The sequence below is a fragment of the Carlito syrichta genome, unplaced genomic scaffold (genome assembly GCF_000164805.1).
Source record: "Carlito syrichta isolate Samal-C Ts95f unplaced genomic scaffold, Tarsius_syrichta-2.0.1 Scaffold287526, whole genome shotgun sequence".
Classification (NCBI taxonomy): domain Eukaryota; kingdom Metazoa; phylum Chordata; class Mammalia; order Primates; family Tarsiidae; genus Carlito; species Carlito syrichta.
The window spans coordinates 390,403-408,172 of NW_007231622.1; the positions used below are offsets into that span (position 1 = coordinate 390,403).

The 17,770-nt window shown below is 35.8% G+C and overlaps 1 protein-coding gene across 1 annotated transcript in view; it reads left to right on the top strand.

The window, feature by feature from the left end:
• The window catches only part of DIRC2 (disrupted in renal carcinoma 2), an 86,097-nt gene that overhangs the window by 53,734 nt on the left and 14,593 nt on the right, over nucleotides 1-17,770 (top strand). The window contains exons 6-7 of the mRNA XM_008052802.2: nucleotides 7,354-7,421; nucleotides 11,652-11,779. Coding sequence (XP_008050993.1) covers nucleotides 7,354-7,421; nucleotides 11,652-11,779 — 196 coding nt within the window. The remainder of the gene's footprint in view (nucleotides 1-7,353; nucleotides 7,422-11,651; nucleotides 11,780-17,770) is intronic.

A 17,770-nucleotide genomic window follows, 5' to 3' on the forward strand; every position in this document is an offset into this window, starting at 1 on the left:
CTCACCTCAGCCTCCCAAAGGCGTGGGATTACAGGCTGAGCCACTGAGCCCGGCTCATACTGTTTTTCATAATGACTATACCACTTTACATTCCCACCAACAGTGTACAAGTGTACCTTTCTCTGCATTCTTGCCAGCGTTTGTTGTTTATTTTAATAATAGCCATTCTAACTGGGGTGATATTATATCTCATTGTGGTTTTGATTTGCATTTCTCTGATAATTAGTGATGTTGACATTTTAATATACCATTTGAAAATGATATATCTGTTGATCACTTGTGTGTCGTCTTTTGAGAAATGTCTTACTCAGGTCCTCTGCCCATTTTTAAATGGGATCATTTGGGCTTTTTTGCTATTGAGTTATTTGAGTTCCTCATATATTCTGGTTATTAATCCCTTGTCAGATAGATAGTTGCAGATATTTTCTCCCACTCTGTTGGTTGTTTCTTTACTCCGTTGATTGATTCCTTTACTGTGCACAAACTTTTTAGCTTGATGCAATCCCATGTATCTATTTCTGCTTTTATTGCCTGTGCAACAAGTTTTAGTTCAGGGCCAAGTGCAGTGAGTGGCTCATGCTTATAATCTCAGTACTTTGGGAGGCTGAGGCAGGAGGATCACTTGAGCCCAAGAGTGCAGGAACTCATCTCTAAAAAAATTTTTTTTAATTATCCGGGTGTGGTGGTACATACCTGTAGCCCCAGATACTTCTGGAGCCTGAGGCAGGAGGATTGTCTGAGCCCAGGAGGTTAAGGTTGCAGTGAACCATGATTGTGCCACTGCACTGAGACCCTGACTCAAAGAAAAAACAATCTTTGTCCAGACCAATATCCTGTAGCATTTTTCCATTGTTTTCTTATAGTAGTTTCATGGTTTCAGGTCTTACATTTAAGTCTTTAATCCGTTTTGAGTTGTTTTTTACATATGGTAAAATATAGGAATCTAATTTCATTATTTTGTATATGAATATCCTGTTTTCAGTATCATTTATTGGAGACTGTTCATTCCCCAGTGTTTGTGTTTGATACCTTTGTAAAAAATGAGTGAGCTGTAAGTGCTTGCATTTATTTCTGGGTTCTCTATTCTATTTCACTGGTCTATAAAATTTATTTCTTTTCTGTTGACTGGCATATAGAAAAACGCTGACTTTTGCAAGTAATTTGAAATACAGCTGACCTTACGTCCAAAAACTTTGTTAAAACTCACTTATTATTTTGTCCATAAATATTTTGGCCTCTGTACATATATACTTATATCAATTGCAACTAATGACAAATAGAAAAAATACATTCAGTAAAATTCAACAGTAAGATAGATGGTCAGTGTTGTTCTTTAAACGATTGGTATGACACATTAAATCTATTGATTACTAAATGTTAAGCCACTTTGCATTCCTGGACTAAATCTAATTTGTCAGTGATTTATTATACTTTTTACATGTCACTGAATTAAGTTTGCTCTTATTTTTTTGTGGTTAAATTCACAAATGAGATTGGGCTATAATTTTTCTTTCTTGTCCTGTCCTTGTCAATTTTAGCATCAATTTTAGTATTGAGGTTTTATACTGGTCTCAAAAAACAATTTAGTAAGTATTTCCTCTTTTTCTCTTATTGGAAGAGTTTGTGTAAGATTACTGGTTTTGATATTTTGGTTTTCCCCTAAATATTTAGTAGAATTCACTAGTGAAGCTATATAGTAAATTTATTTGTGAAAAGATTTTAAATATGGATTTAATTTCTTTAGCATTTGCAAAATAATTCATCTCATAAGTTTTACTAAGTATCATTTTCATTATTAATTCTTTTAAAGTACTTTCTAATTTCCAGAGTGAATTTAAATACTAGATTATTTAGAAAGACATTCTTAATCTACACACTGTTGAAGGTTTCCTAGATCTTTTGTTGTTACTGTTGTTAATTTCTAACTAACTCATAGAATATACTCAAGATTTTAGTGTTTTCAAATGTGTTGACCCACTATGTGGTCAATTGTATTCTATAGTTCTTAAATAGTGTTTTATATGTGTCAATTAGATCAGTTTTAAAAATTGTATTGTTCATATCTTCTATACCTTCACTCATTTTTGTCAGTTACTGAGAGGTGTGTTAAAATTCTGCACAATTATGAGTTGGTCTGTCTCTTTTTTATTTCTGTCAATATCTTCTTTATATATTTTAAGATTATGTAATTAGCTGCACATAAATCTAGAATTGTCATATCTTACCAGTGAATTGAACCTTTCATTTGTATTAAGAATTCTTTATTTCTTGTGATGCTTTTTGCCCTAAAACCTATTTGTTATACCAGCTTTCTTTGGTTAGTGTGTGTGTGATATCTCTTTTTACATTGTTTTACTTTCAGACTTTCTTTAGTAGACCTCTTGTAAGCTGCATGTCATTTTTTTCTTTAATGCAGTCTGATAATCTTTGTGTTTTAATTGTAGTATTTAGTTTATTTACATTTAATGTAATTGATGAAGTTGGGTTTAAATCTACCATCTTACTATTGGTTTTCATTTTGTTCAACCCAGTCTTTCCTTTTTCTCTTCTTTCTTACCTTCTTTTGTATTGATTAAATATTTTTTATTATTTTAATTTCCCCCTCCTATTACTCGGTAGTTATAGGCTCTTTTACTATTTCATGGTTACCTTAGAAAGTACAGAATGCAGCCAGGCTCTGTGGCTCAGCCTGTAATCCCGCTCCTTTGGGAGGCTGAGGTGAGTGGATTGCCTGAGCCCGTGGGTTCGAGACCCACCTGGGCAACTTGGCGAGACCTCATCTCTGCAATAAATCAAAAATTAACCAGGCGTGGTAGCGCGTGCCTGTAGTTCCAGCTACTTGGAAGGCTGAGGCGGAAGGATCGCCGGAGCCCAGCAGGTCGAGGCTACGGTGGCCGGGAGCAGCCACTGCACTCCAGTCTGGGTGACACAGTAAGATTCCAACTCACAAAAAAAGAGAAAAAAAAGTACAGAATGCACACTTACCAACCTTTATTACAAGTTAGAATTTTTACCTTTTCCAGGACAGTTCAAGATTTTTTAAATTCTCTATCTTCATTTAACCCTCTCCCATCTTTTGTGCTATTATTATCGTATATTTTAACTGCATAAAACATTATTTACAGAGTCATTATTCACTTAGATATGCCCTCATATTTATTCATTTTGTTGCTCTTCGTTCCGTTATCTGCAGTATTCTATCTGTGATCATTTCTTTTGTCTAATAGTGTTTGTTTATTATGCAGATCTGCTGGCAACAAATTCTCTTGTTTGGAATTTGTTTTATATCATATTGTTTTGATCTGGAAATGTCTTCATTTTATCTTCATTTTAAAATTTTTTTGTTGCTATTAGGCATAGAATTCTTGGTTAGAGTTATTTTCTTTTGGTACATTGAAAATATCACCCCATTTTCTTCTGGCTTTCATTGTTTCAACTGAGAAGTCAACTTTCAAATTTAAAAGCTAGCTGCTTTTAAGATTTTCTGTTTATTGGTTTTAGTGGTTTTTCCCATGATGTAACTAGGTGGTGATCATTTTTCTAAAATTTATTTAACTTTAGGTTTATGGGATGCCTTGAATCTAGGGTTTGATGTCCTTTTTCTACTTATGAAAATTCTTAGTCAGTATGTCTTCAAAGCATATGATCCATTTTTTTCTCATTTGTCTTTTGGGTATTCTGACTATATATTATGCCATTGTGCTGTTTTCCCTATGTCTCTTACTTTCTTTTTGGAATTTTCAGTCCTTTTGCCTTTCTTTGTTTTGAACTGGATCTTTTATCTAGCTTTTCTTCCAACTCACTATTTTAGTTTTCAACTTTGTCTACTATACTATTAAATTTATCTGTGTGTTAATTTTAATTATTGTATTTTTAATTTATAAAATCTATTTGGTTCTTTTTATAGTTTGTAAATTTTTGTAGAAATACTTGATTGGTCTTTTCTTAATCTATTAAAAATAGTCCTTTAAAATGTGTATCTCATAATTCCATGATCTGGATCACTTATGAGTCTATTTTTATTTTTGGTATCTAGTCATGGTACCTTTTTAAAAAAAATCTCTCTTTATTTTCAATTATTTTTGACTGTGTGCTAGACATAGTATATGAAAAGATGTAGAGATAATTTAAGCTTCCAGATGATATTATTTTCCTCCAGAGAATTTCATGGGGTTTTTTTGGTTTGTTTTTTCCTAGCAGGAAAACCTGGTTTCAGGGATTGAGATCGTTTAAAGCTGGGCTCTAGTCCCTTAGAATGCTGTTCTATTTCCAATTTTCCCCAACTCTTAGGGTATAGCCCTTCAGAGTCCTCATTAAAGCATGGAGTTTTTACAAGGCCACTTTACCCCACAACAGTCCCCAAACCATATTTTTTTCTTTGCTAGCTCAGTGAGGCTATCAGTTACTTCTCAGCTCCTTAGCCACCTTTTCCGAAATCAGCAGACAACCCTAAAGGAAGAAAAACTGTCTTCAAATACCAGGCCTCTGTCTCTGGGTTCCCTTCCCACCCTACATCATGGTTTCATCATTCTGGATTATGTTGTTAGCCCTCTCATGCCTTCAGGTAAATTTCCCCCCACATTTGCTAGTTCTCAACCACAGTATTAATTCAAATTACCTGGTGTAGCTGTCGGAGTCCATTTAGGCTGCTGTAACAAAATACCTCAGACTGGGTAATTTATAAATAAGTAGAAATTTATGTCTCATAGTCTGGAGTCTGAGAAGTCCAAGTCAGCGCACCAGCAGGTTTGGTACCTGATGAGGGCTCACTGTCTGCTTCCAGAATGACACTTTCATGCTGCATCCTCACATGGCAAAAAGGACAAGGCAGCATTCATCACATTTATGAGGGCAGAGCCCTAGACTTAATTGCCTCCACAAGGCTCCACCTTTTAAATGATCACATTGGGCAATAAGTTCCAACACTTTAATTTTAGGAGTATACATCCATTCATACTATAGCAATATTTTTACCATAGAAGAAAGCCCTCCTTTAGTTTTCTGACCTGTTGTTCTGGATGGCAAATATACCAAGTCTGCTCAGTTCTGATAAGGACAAGTGTACCTACCCATTTAAATAATACCAATTTTATACATCTATGCTTCATACTGTAAAGAAACCCTTCCAAGTAGCTTCCTCTGTAAAAACTGTGATGTAGAGACCATGAGTCACCCTAGGTATTATATAAAGTGAAATGTAACGAAAGCAAAAAAAGTTACAGCAAAGAAAAAACTTTAATTATTTTTTTTTTTGAGAAAGCAGAATTTATTGAGAGTACAGCAAAGCTCCCACAGTGGGAGGGGACCCCAGGGGGTTGCCCATTTTAATTAATTATTAAGTAAAATTTTATTAAGTAAAACAAATGTCATGAACAAAGGAAGCAAAAAGGCACAACATGAGCTGAAGGTACAAGGATCTCTATAGCCACATGGTCCTTAGCCTGACTCAGGACCCCACTCACCCAGGGAATAGATGGAAATGTTTATGGGGACCTAATTGAATGGGTCTTGGATGATAAATATTAAATGCCCTGCAATGAGAGGGGTAGTACTGCAGAACAGAGAATTCTCTTACCCCAAATGCCAATAGTATGAAAAACTCTAGATGTTTTCTTTCTGCAAAGTATTTGCTTCTGACAGCAAACACCAGTAGAGCAAAAGACTTGTATAAAGTAACACAATAACTTTATTATGTTAAGAGTCGGCTAAGCTGCTGTGAGAAGCAGACCCCCAAAATTCTGAGACTTAAAAAGAAATGTATTTGTCATTCACATAGCAATCTAGACAGCATAATAATCTATGAAAGTTGTCAACAGTTTGGACAGTTCACTTCCTCATGCCGAGTTGGAGACCCAGGCTGCTTCCACTTTGTATCCCTTCTGACCCCTAGGACCTTGTCATTATTTGCATGGGTACAGCTGGGCAACCACATCCAGACTGCAACTGGCAGAAAGGAAAAGAGAGCATGGGGAAGGCAGATTACTGTCTTCTAGCTACTTATCTGGAGGCGGTACATCTCACTTCTGCTCACTTTTATTAATGTCACATGATCAGATGTACCGATAGGAACTGGGACGTATAATCTAGCTAAGAACCCAGGTAGAAGAAGATAACATACTTGATGGACAGCTGGCAATCCCTGTCACAAGTGTAATGAAAAATAGGATTCAAAAAAGCAATAAAACATAGAAGTTAGCACACAACTTAAGTGTGAGATCCAGTTTGGAGTGGTCCTGTTAGCCACAAGGAAAGCCAGTCACTATTTCTAAGTAGGGAAGTGGAATGATTGGGATAATTATTTGAGTAACAGTGTGCAAAATAGATTGTGAAGACCATTTAAGAAGACCATTACGAGAGTCAAGAATGAAGGAATAAAGTAGTAAAAGCAAGTCTAGTGGTTGCAGGAAGAGGAAAAGGAGACAAGATGCACAAATATTGTTAGGAACACATGGAATTTCAAGTGATGACAACAGCTAGCATATATTGAACACTTTACATTTATTACCTTACCCTTCCGAAAGACTATTATTCCCATTCTGCTAATGCAGACGCTGAGAGAATGAGCTGGAACAGAAGCCAAGACATAATAAAAGTTAAAGATGCACAAATGATGAGGAGATGTAGGCAGCATTTGTAGATTGCTCTGAAAAAGAATGGCCATGATGGTAGGAAAGAGACAAGATGGACAGGGAAGCATCATATGATAATAATAATAACAGCTAACATTTTTTGAGCACTTCCTGTGTGCTGGCCACTGAGTTAAGTCCTATATGCAAATTATCTCATGTAATCTATTTTTTAGGTAAGAAGACATAATTTTCCTGGGGTCACACAGCTAGTAAATGGCAGGACTAGAAATGTTTTCTCAAAAGAGGCGCAAGTTATGCACACTTGAAACCCAGCTCAGCTTCTCTTCCTCTATCCTCTCACTCTCACTCTCATCTCTTGGTTCATTCTTCGTTGCCCCATGTTTTAACGCCTATTTATTACCTGTACGTGGTTATATTTAAACTTTTTGAGGTCAGTGACCATCTTCCATCCTTTTTTCTTTTCTTAAGATATCCTAATATAATGTTAGGCGTGTGGTACCTACTTGAAACATATTTGTTTTATGACATTAATTTTTGATTTAAATATTGCAGTAAAAAGTTAATCAAGGGCATATTTTCTTAGATAAGTTTGTATAAACTTATTACACATGAAGCCTTTTTCATTTTACCTATTTTCCTAAGTTGTATTTCCTATATTTGTTGCCATTTAGCCATTAGCATTATTGATTATAGAGGATTTTTTTTTCATTTCTTCTAAATTACAATATTATTGTATTAAATGTGTCTGCTACTTTCTTAACAGGTGGATGCTGGCTGGATTGGATTTTGGTCCATAGTTGGAGGCTGTGTTGTTGGAATAGCTATGGCAAGGTGAGAATATTTTGTTAAACATGTGAGTGGACAGAAATGGGGGGAATGCCTAAAGCAAAATAGGCTCCCCTAAATAAACATTAAAATTCCAAGAAAAGTCAGGCAAAAGTCAGAAAAAAGCACTTGTTCAGACTGCAAGAAAATTCACATGCATTAGATAAAAGTTGCTGCTACAAGAAACCTCTGGAGTAGTGCTTCCTAAAATGTTTTTTGAAAACTGGAAATGTATTTCTACTGTTTATGCTGTCTCTCTAAATATTATTAGAGAATGACATCTACAAGTGAAACCCAAAGAAGGTGATATAACAATAAAGGTAAATAAACAGTTGTGAAGACTAAAAAACAGTTGAGAAGAATCATTTGTGAGAGCAACTTTAGAATTTTCCATGAAAAAGATAGTATCCTAATTAGCTGATATTTATTTCTGATCTTCTTTTGGCATTTGTATCCATATGGTTATTTCATCTGGATTAAAACAGTAAAGACTTTTAGTTTCATCAAACTCTTTTTGATCTTAACCTGTTATGACAATACATTTTTAGAATGAGTCAGAAAAAGGAAAAAGGTCTCATTTATTCTAGAAAAAGAAAAAGAATGAAAATGTCACTCTTTTAAGTAATTGCCTATAAAACTACTCTCGGTCTTTCCAAAGAGATAATATTCATTCACTTCCCAAATCATTTTACCCTTTTTAATCAAAAACAAAATTAGGCAATCAACTTTACCAGGAAGAGGAGAATCTAATGACATATTTGGGAGATCAAATAAGATATATAAGTCAGCTCAATACCTAAATTCTTCAACAAAATTGACACAGTGTAATATTATATCTAGACCTTACAGTTTGCATAATATTTCTAGGATAATGAAAGAATAAATTGACACTGTAATTTCTTTTTTATTTTTATTTTTTGAGTTGGAGTCTCTGTCGCCCAGACTGGAGTGCAGTGGCCGCTCCCGGCCACCGCAGCCTCGACCTGCTGGGCTCCTGCGATCCTTCCGCCTCAGCCTTCTGAGTCGCCGGAATTACAGGAATGTGCTACCACGCCCGGCTGATTTTTTGATTTATTGTAGAGATGAGGTCTCACCAAGTTGCCCAGGCGGGTCTCGAACCCGCGGGATCAGGCAATCCACTCACCCTAGCCTCCCAAAGCGTGGGATTACAGGCTGAGCCACCGAGCCCGGCTGGACACTGTAATTTCTAATCACTTTATTTGACGTTTTTATAAGTTAGGGATTTTTAAAATTTAAAAGCAAAATAAGAGGGATAGGAAAATATTTGTAGAAAGTCACTGATTCTAAAATATGTTAACTTGTCACATTTTGACAAGAATCATACCTAATTTTTCTAATTAAATCTCCAAGCAGCCGGGCTTGGTGGCTCAGCCTGTAATCCCACGCTTTGGGAGGCTAGGGTGAGTGGATTGCCTGATCCCGCGGGTTCGAGACCCGCCTGGGCAACTTGGTGAGACCTCATCTCTACAATAAATTAAAAAATCAGCCGGGCGTGATAGCACGCACCTATAGTTCCAGCTACTTGGAAGGCTGAGGCGGAAGGATCGCCAGAGCCCAGCAGGTCGAGGCTGTGGTGGCCGGGAGCGGCCACTGCACTCCAGTCTGGGTGACAGAGTGAGACTCCAACTCAAAAAAAAAAAATCTCCAAGCCAATTTTAATAAGTCATTATTGATCAGATCCTATTCTGAATACAGAATGGGTCCAAGAAGAAACCATTAAGTATCAAAAATGATATCTCACACGCTCCTTTCTCTTTACTTTCTTTCTAAATCCTTTAATTTTAACTATATATAGCTGAAACTATAGGAAAAAATAGAATAAGAACATTTCTGCTTTTAATTTGTTGAAATGGAAGTTCTAAAAAAATTACCTCTATTATGGGTTCAATTTTAGTTATTTCTTAGGTCTAAACCCAACTTTATTTATTTATTTGTTTGTTGAGTCAGGCTCTTACTTTGTTGCCCAGGCTGGAGTGCAGTAGGGCACAGTCACAGCTTACCACAGTGTCAACCTCCTGAGCTCAGATGATCCTTCCACCTCAGCCTCCCGGTAACTGGGACTGCAGGCATGCACCACCACACCTGGCTAACTTTTTTAGTTTTTGTATAGATGATGTCTTGCTATGTTGTCTAGGCTGGTCTCTAAACTCCTGAACTCAAGCAATCTTCCCACCTCGGCCTCTCAAAGTGTTGGGATTACAGGCATGAGCCACCACACCTGGCCCTAAAATCAATTCTAAAATTATTTTCCGGGGGTGGGGGAGGGACTGGCAGTAGTAGGAAACTGTCAAGTGAGGGGGGCACACTTCATCAACAAGTGTACCTGCATAATGAACATTTGTACCTAACCCAGAATTATACCCCATATCTTTAAAATTAAAAATTAAAAAAATTAAAAAATAAGAATAAATTTTAAAAATAGAATTATTTTCATGATGCCACTTTTGGAATTCCATAGAATGGGATATCCCTATAGACATGATTGCTTTGGGTGTTTTTTGGTAATTATGTTGTTAAAGACCACTATTAAAAGTACTACTTCGGTCCTGATAATATTCTTTAGAGGTATCAACCTGTTTGAAAGCACTGGGTCTCCGAAAGTAGTAGACTACAGTAGTCAGTTTATTCTTGTATGATCTGGCTCCATGAAACTTTCTTGAAGTTCAACTCTGATTTGATCAGAAAGCTGTTTTATTCTCTCCTACCTTGTCATCATCTGCCTATCTTACAAATAAGTTTATGCAGTGTACCAAAATTTAAACCAGAAAAGTGTTTGGTAAAACAAAATTTTGGATTTTTTTGAGGGACATATCTATCAAACTGGGAAACCTTTTTCTGAATACATAAGAATTTTTTGCTTGTGAACTTTTATAGATGGGGACAAACCTAAGTCACTGGGCAAAAGTGCATCAATTTTTTCCCACCAAAAGATGGCATCAGCTCTCATAGGATGTCATCTTAGTCTAGAAAATGTTTACAAACATGATTAACCATATCATTTCAAATAAGTGCAAAACAGGAGATAGTGCTGAAAGGGTTCAGAAGAACAGTCACATCATTCCAGTAGAAATTAAAATCAATTTTAAAGATTCAAAGTAGAACATAGTAAATGTTATTTGAGATTTGATCAACTTTTCTACAATAGGAGCAATTCTGAAGGGCAGAATATTAATAAATTGTGTGTAGGCATAGCCAGAGGACTGTGCCTATACAAACAATGGCTATTCTGCAGGTGAGGAAAAGCAATTGGCAAGTGGGAAAACTTTTTGGCATAACTAAATGATAAGCATCTCTACCAGGTGCCTTTTAGTTTTGTGTTAATTAAGGAAAAGGCAGGGATTTTGAGAACTTAAAATGCTGTAAAAGTCCTAAGCTTTGTAGCTTAATGTTCACTATTCTAGAGGTGTATTCTTGCTCTCAGGAAGCTTAAAGTCTGGTAGGAAAGAAAAAATAAACAAATGCAAAAATGAGATAACTTTCAATAGAGAAAAAAGCTATAAAGAAATAGAGCAGAATGTGGGAATTGGGTGGGAGGACTTCTTCAGTGAGCATGGAACGCTTTGTTGAACTGAGGCCTGAGTGGCCTCAGGAATAAACAGGAGTAGGTTGTGTGAAGATCTGGGGGAACCAGCATTCCAGACAGACAAGACAAGTACAGACACTGCATATTGACATGGGAAGCAACCTTGCACATATGAGAAACAGAAGCACAGCCATTCAACTGGAAAATGATAAGGAAAAGGGAGAGCAAAGGCAGGCACAAGACTATATAGTACCTCAAAGACTGGCATAGTCATTTTATTTGTATCTGTTCTCTGCATTTGAATTTGAGGAGAGCCATCTTTGCTAGTCTTAAGTCAGCAAATTAGCCTATTATAAAACTGGAATAAAACTGGAAGGTGCTCATTCATTATAGAATGTTTGGAATGTATAATAAAAAAATAAAAGTGGCATTTAATAACTCAGAATCCATCCTATCAGTCACAGATCCTGAACAGAGACGACATTTTGTGTATTTTGTAAGAGAGAGAAAAAAATTTACCACAGAGTAACATCACACACACAAGAAAATTTGTCAGTTGAAAAACCAAACAAACAGAAAACTAGCTTTTAAAAATGCGTGGAAAAGTCTTCAAGTAATTGTTTAATGAAAGTGTCATTGATTTAAACTATACCTAAAAATCCAGAATTAAAAGAACATTTTTTTCTTTACAGGTTTGCAGATTTTATCAGAGGTATGCTGAAACTAATTCTTCTCCTTCTGTTTTCTGGGGCTACCCTATCATCCACGTGGTTCACCCTGACCTGCTTGAACAGCATCACACACCTGCCTTTAACTACAGGTGATCACAGGCTATTTTTTAACTTTGAATAAATATTTTTAGGTTATAGAAATATACATACTCTGACAGTAAGGCTTTTTCTTGCCTTCTGTAAGTGATTTTTAAGTATACAAAACAGTTTTTCTTGTCCAGTTATCAAACCATCTTTCCATCTAAGAGTTCAAGAAATAACTAAAAATATTTTAATTGGTATTTTGCATATGGAAAAGAAGTATAATTTTTAACCTAAACAGACAATATGGAAAAGTTTATATTTGTTTGTTCTTTATTTGAAATTCATATCACTGTGTAATACAAAGATTTTTATCTTGGTTAGAGTCAAGACATCATTGTTAGACAATGAGACAAATTAACAAAGGCAAAAAGCTATGCTATGATGTGTAAAGTAGAATTCTTTGAATCCAGCACCTGTAGGTTTATTTTATATTTAGTTTTATGTCATTAACACAAAACAAAACTTACTGGAAATACCTGTTGGACGTGTATTTTAGCTAGCTTACTCTGCTAATTGATCTGAAATATGTGTAGTTGCTGTTTTTTTTTAATTGTTGTTTTCTATTGCTACTGTAATAAGTTATACAAATTTGGTTGCTTAAAACAACACAAATATATTATCCTATGTTTCCATACAACTGTCCTACAACTTCTGTTAGAAGTTCAACACAGGCCTCACTGGGCAAAAATCAGAACATGAACAGACTCTGGGAAAGAATCTGTTTCCTTGCCTTTTCCAGCTTCTAGAGGCTACCTACATTCCTTGGCTTACATCCTGTGCTCCGTCTTCAAAGCCTGCAACAGGGGATCAGGTCCTTTTCACTTTGCATTGTCTGCGCCTTTCTTCCATAGTTTTGTCTCCCTCTAAGCTCTCCCCTTTTACCCTCTTTCTCCTCCTCCTCCCCTTCAACTTTCACATTTAAGGATCCCTGTGATTACATTGGGCCTACCCACATAACCTGGGGTCATCTCTCAATTTTAAGATCAGCTGATTCGCAACTTTAATTCCATTCAGCCTTAATCCCTTTTGCCTTGTAAAGTAACATATTCACAAATTCCAGAGATTGTCATGAGAATGTTTGAGGGAAGGAGAGTATTACTCTACCTACCACAGGATCTTTTAAAAATTACTGTGACAGGTAATTATATAAACCAATAGGACTCTGTTATTGCTGCTTCCTTTCCGCTAACAAAAGGTTGCTTAAGATGCATATTTTAAATTATATTTGCAATTAGTATTCAGTCACCTTTTGCAGTATGTCTTTAATTATGGAATTATTTGTTATAAAGGCAGATTGTAGGATTAATTGTTATGCTAAACATCTGAATCAGTAGAAGTAAATAAGAGTCGGAAAGTGGCTCTGTAGGGACCTGTTGCCCAGTAGCATGTATGTTCCATGAGAGTCCATAAGAAGGCTCCTTTTACCTACATATAATTAAGGAATTCTACATGTTATCAGTTTGGATCTCTGTACTCTGTAATAAAAGAACCAGCTGTTACACATCAGAGGCATCAAATCTTTCAATACAGCCATGTATTTGCGAGTTCTACCACTTTTACAGTGACAATAGAGCAATGGGATAAGATGGTCCTAAACCCATAATTACCAACTGTGCACCAAGCTAGCTGCTCTGGAGTGCCACAGCAAACTCACAGGGCAGCACAGGGATACGCAACATCTGTCAGACACTACTTGAACCTCTAGTTCTAGGAAGTTCTCACTTTCAGCATCAGATTTGCTGCATTCTTTTGGGGGACATGATATCTTTGCAAAGTTAGCTTTTAGGCAGTTGCTGTGATTAAAAAAAAAAATTAGTATGGAACAGGAAATAGGGGTAAGGGTGCCGGATCTGATTCCAAGATTTGAGAAGCCATGCAGTACCCATCAGAAGCACATGTCCTGGAGAAAGAATAAAGGAGTGAAAAAGAAAAAAAGCAGCATATGTCCTGTTAGTAAGTAGTTGCTGTTATTTAATAATGAAAGAAAAATACATTTCTTTCAGTTTATGGGTAGTTTTTAAATGGCTAGTAAATTCTTAGGAAATATATATTTATTAAGTTGTTTGACCCTAACTATGTAATTAAAGGAATTATTAGCTATTTCTTTTAGCCTTGGAGCACCATAAAAAAATTACTGAGACAATAAGCACAAAGAAAAAGAAGGTTTGGAAACTTCTCCTCCACACCATCCTGCTGGCAATCCCTTCTTCTATATATGCATTGTTTTGTCTGGAAAGCCCAGTTGTCCAGAGTAATAATTAGACACAGAGTAAAATATTGTGCACTGTTTTATACACTGGCGTCCTACTTTGGGGGTTTGAGCAATTTTGGCGTGTGTTCTGGGCCACAATTTTAAAAAAATTTTATTCTGGTATAATTTCATAATTTAGAAGTTGTATAACATTTGAGTCGTACAACAGTCTCTTCATTTACAACGCCTCTTATTTTTCTTATTCATGGCATTACATTTAGATTTTTTAGTGATACTATATGTCAGATAAGCATCTGTGAGATTTTACAAGAAAATAGTCTTGAATACATAGTGAACAGATTTCTTTCCCTTGAATCCAGTGTAGAATATTCATAAGATAGTACATCCACTAAATTTTATGTGTTTTCTATTTAACATGATAAAAATTAACAGTTTTATCTGGGTGGAGGCTCTAGGAGTGAATTTTTTAATCTCCTTTTTTGGTCTGGATTTATATATTGATTGTGTTTTACATTTATAACCGGTGAAAACATACATTTGGAAATTATGTATTTTTAAAATCTTGAAGAAAAATTGATGTGATTGATCCAGGTCAAGACCATGTTTTTCCAATCTGTCTTTGAAAATAATTTTGTTGAACAGAAAGGAAAGCCGAATTCTAAATTAAGTCAAAGCCAGAATGGAAAGGTTGAGTTTTATGTGGCCATCTTAACAGCCACAGATTTTATAAGTTCCTCTGTTGCTTTCAATTGTAGAGTGTTTTTGAATGTTACTTAGATACTCCTGAAAGGTGCATTTTAACTTAAAAATGCACTGGGTTAAGAACTAGAGTTATTCACATTCCTACTCTGAATTATGATAGTCTTTTTTTTTCTCCTTCCTGATACAAGTTAATAGTTACTTGAGTATACATACATCTTATCTCTCCTACCAGTCTGAAAATCTGGAGCAAGGATTTGTGCCTGATAAATTATGTTTCCAACTTGTATCTGTAGGGCGGGAGGGAGGGAGGGAGGGAAGGAAAGGAAGGAAGGAAGGAAGGAAATAAGGAAATGTTATCTCCATTTGCGCCTCATCAGAAATGACTTATTACCAGTGGTAGTCAGCAACCAGGGTCACTTTTTATTATTCAGCACTAGCTATAGGAAAGAAAAGGGCACGTTTTAAATTGAACAATGGAGAATTTGAATAAATCTGTCACAAATACTCTTACTGCCTTTGTAAAAATCTGACCTAATTCCTTTTAAGTAAAAGAGGTTTCATGAAAGAGAACTTACTACAAAACCTAATTATAGACAAATCTAGACCTTTAGTCTGATATTTAAAGTCAGTAATGACAAATTCATGTTTCTTTTTTACTAGTCATTCCTATTTTAATCAGGAAAATATCTAGATTCTTTTCCTTTTTCCTAGCAAACTTAATATTTCTATTATGGTTTTTATATATTAGAATAATCTACATGAAGGGTGTTTGAAAATATATGCGTTAGCTATAACTGTTGACGTAATAAATTAAAAGCTAGCTAATTTTGTTAAAACTCATGTGCTATAAGTACTACCTGCCATCTCATTAAAACCTTCTGTTGCAATCTTTCTGTAGTCCACTGATCTTGATATTATCGTCTGTATTTCTACAAAAGAAAAACTGAGTCATTCCAGTCTATCCAAAAGCATACTTTTTTGTTATATGCACTTGCTTACATACATTCTCTTGGAGGCCATCAGAGAATGCCTTCTTGTGCTTAGGAAAACAATATTTAAAATTGCAGTATGGCTTTATTAATGGAAGTACTTAGAATAGGACAGATAAATAGCCTCAATGACTAGATAACGTGGGTTTCAAAATCTCACAGCCTGTGCTATAAACAGAATTATGAAAATACATTATTCACCTTATATGAGAACTAGATGTCTAGCAGCCCTGTTAGCCACAACTCACCCAGTCATTTTTTACTGAACAGATGAATGCTTTGAAAATGACATTTTGAAAAATGTTAGCACTTTGGTGTTGAGTTTGCTGAAACAATGTAATTTGACTGTTTGACAGAAATTGCCTTGGGAGAGATTATTCATGTAATCTCATCTGAAGTTACTAGAATGCCATGATGGTGATATCAGAAACAAATACTGGATGGAGAGTAAGGAAGGATGACTAGCTAGACAGAAACCCGTTGGTAGTGATGGCTGACCACAAAAATGACTCCTGATATTTAAAAAAGAAAAAAAGACAAAAAAAAGAAAGAAATGCCATTATATTGAAAGACATTCAACATGCATAGGCTAGAGAGTAATCCTCTTTATTTTCATGTATTTTGCCTTTATTCGATAATTATGTCCCATTTTAATAGCAAAAGAGAAATAAAAACATGCACTTGCCCAAAAATGGGAGGTTAGGGGATGAGAAAATTCAGAAAAGAATGATTGTGATTAAATAAATGTAGATTATTAAAGAAATTAGAGATTTCAAGCTTTAAGGAAAGAAGGCTAAGGATTAACTTAGCCACTGTTTTCAATTTTATGGGCTAAAAGTGACTGTTAATTGTGTTCATGACTGACTGATCAAGAAAGGACAAATAGAATATGGATTAGAAGAGAATGAAGCCAGGCACAGTGGCTCACACATGTAATCTCAGCACTTTGGGAGGCTGAGGCAGGAAGATCATTTGAACCCAGGAGTTTGAGGCTGCAGTGAGCTGTGATTATGTCACTGCACTCCAACTTGGGTGACAGAGCGAGACCCTGTCTCTATTGAAACAGAGTAAGAGAGAGAGAAAAGAACAGTTTTTTTTTTAAGAAAAGAGACTGGATTTGTAAAAAATCTTAGCATAAGAATCATGAAATGCTCAAAGGTTCTATTGAGGAAGATCATGTAACGTTTATCTATGGAATTTTCAAGAAGAGAAGTAAGTCTTCAAATAGAATCTGTTCTTGCAGCTGTGAAGGGCTTAACCAGGTGATCAGTCAGTGTTCCATGATTTAATAGTGCATTGCCTTCTTCAGAATCATCAATAATTCCTTGGGAATATGAAAGCTCTGATAAACCTATACCTGTGAGACTGTATTTGATTTCACAACCAGTCTCTAGGCCCACTCAAAGGGTTGTTAGTTGTGTGTCATTTCTGCAAGATAATTAAATTGCCTTTCCACCATAGGGAATCTAAACATAACTGTCAAACTTTATAGTACTAAAGTATGACAACAAAGAGGCTAAACTAGGGACACCTGCAAATTAATAATATGCAGAAAGAAAATCAGTCATTATTGCAGCAAAATATGCCATCCTCTTGAACCCCAGTTTCATGTACTGCATGTTTTAATTAGCAGTAGATTATGAACGACACAACAATCAGTTTTTTGGGAAGAAAATATGATGTTGAGAAGAGAGGTATAGCCCAGTTATACAGAAATGAATATGCGTGTGTGTGTGCGCACACATATGTGTATTCTGTATATTCAGCATACTCTAAACCTATGAAAATACTATGTAGTTAGCAGACATGGTGAATGTTTCTCTTTACTGCTTATTGTTTCTCTTTATATATGTCTTTACTTCCAAAAGGAATATTTTCACTTAAAAATATCAAGTTTAGCTGGGCTCGGTGGCTCAGCTTATAATCCTGTGCTTTGGGAGGCTAAGGTGAGTGGATTGCCTGAGCCCTCTGGTTCGAGACCTACCCGGGCAACTTGGCGAGACCTCATCTCTACAATAAATCAAAAAATTAGCCGGGCGTGGTAGCGCACGCCTGTAGTTCCAGCTACTTGGAAGGCTGAGGCGGACGATCGC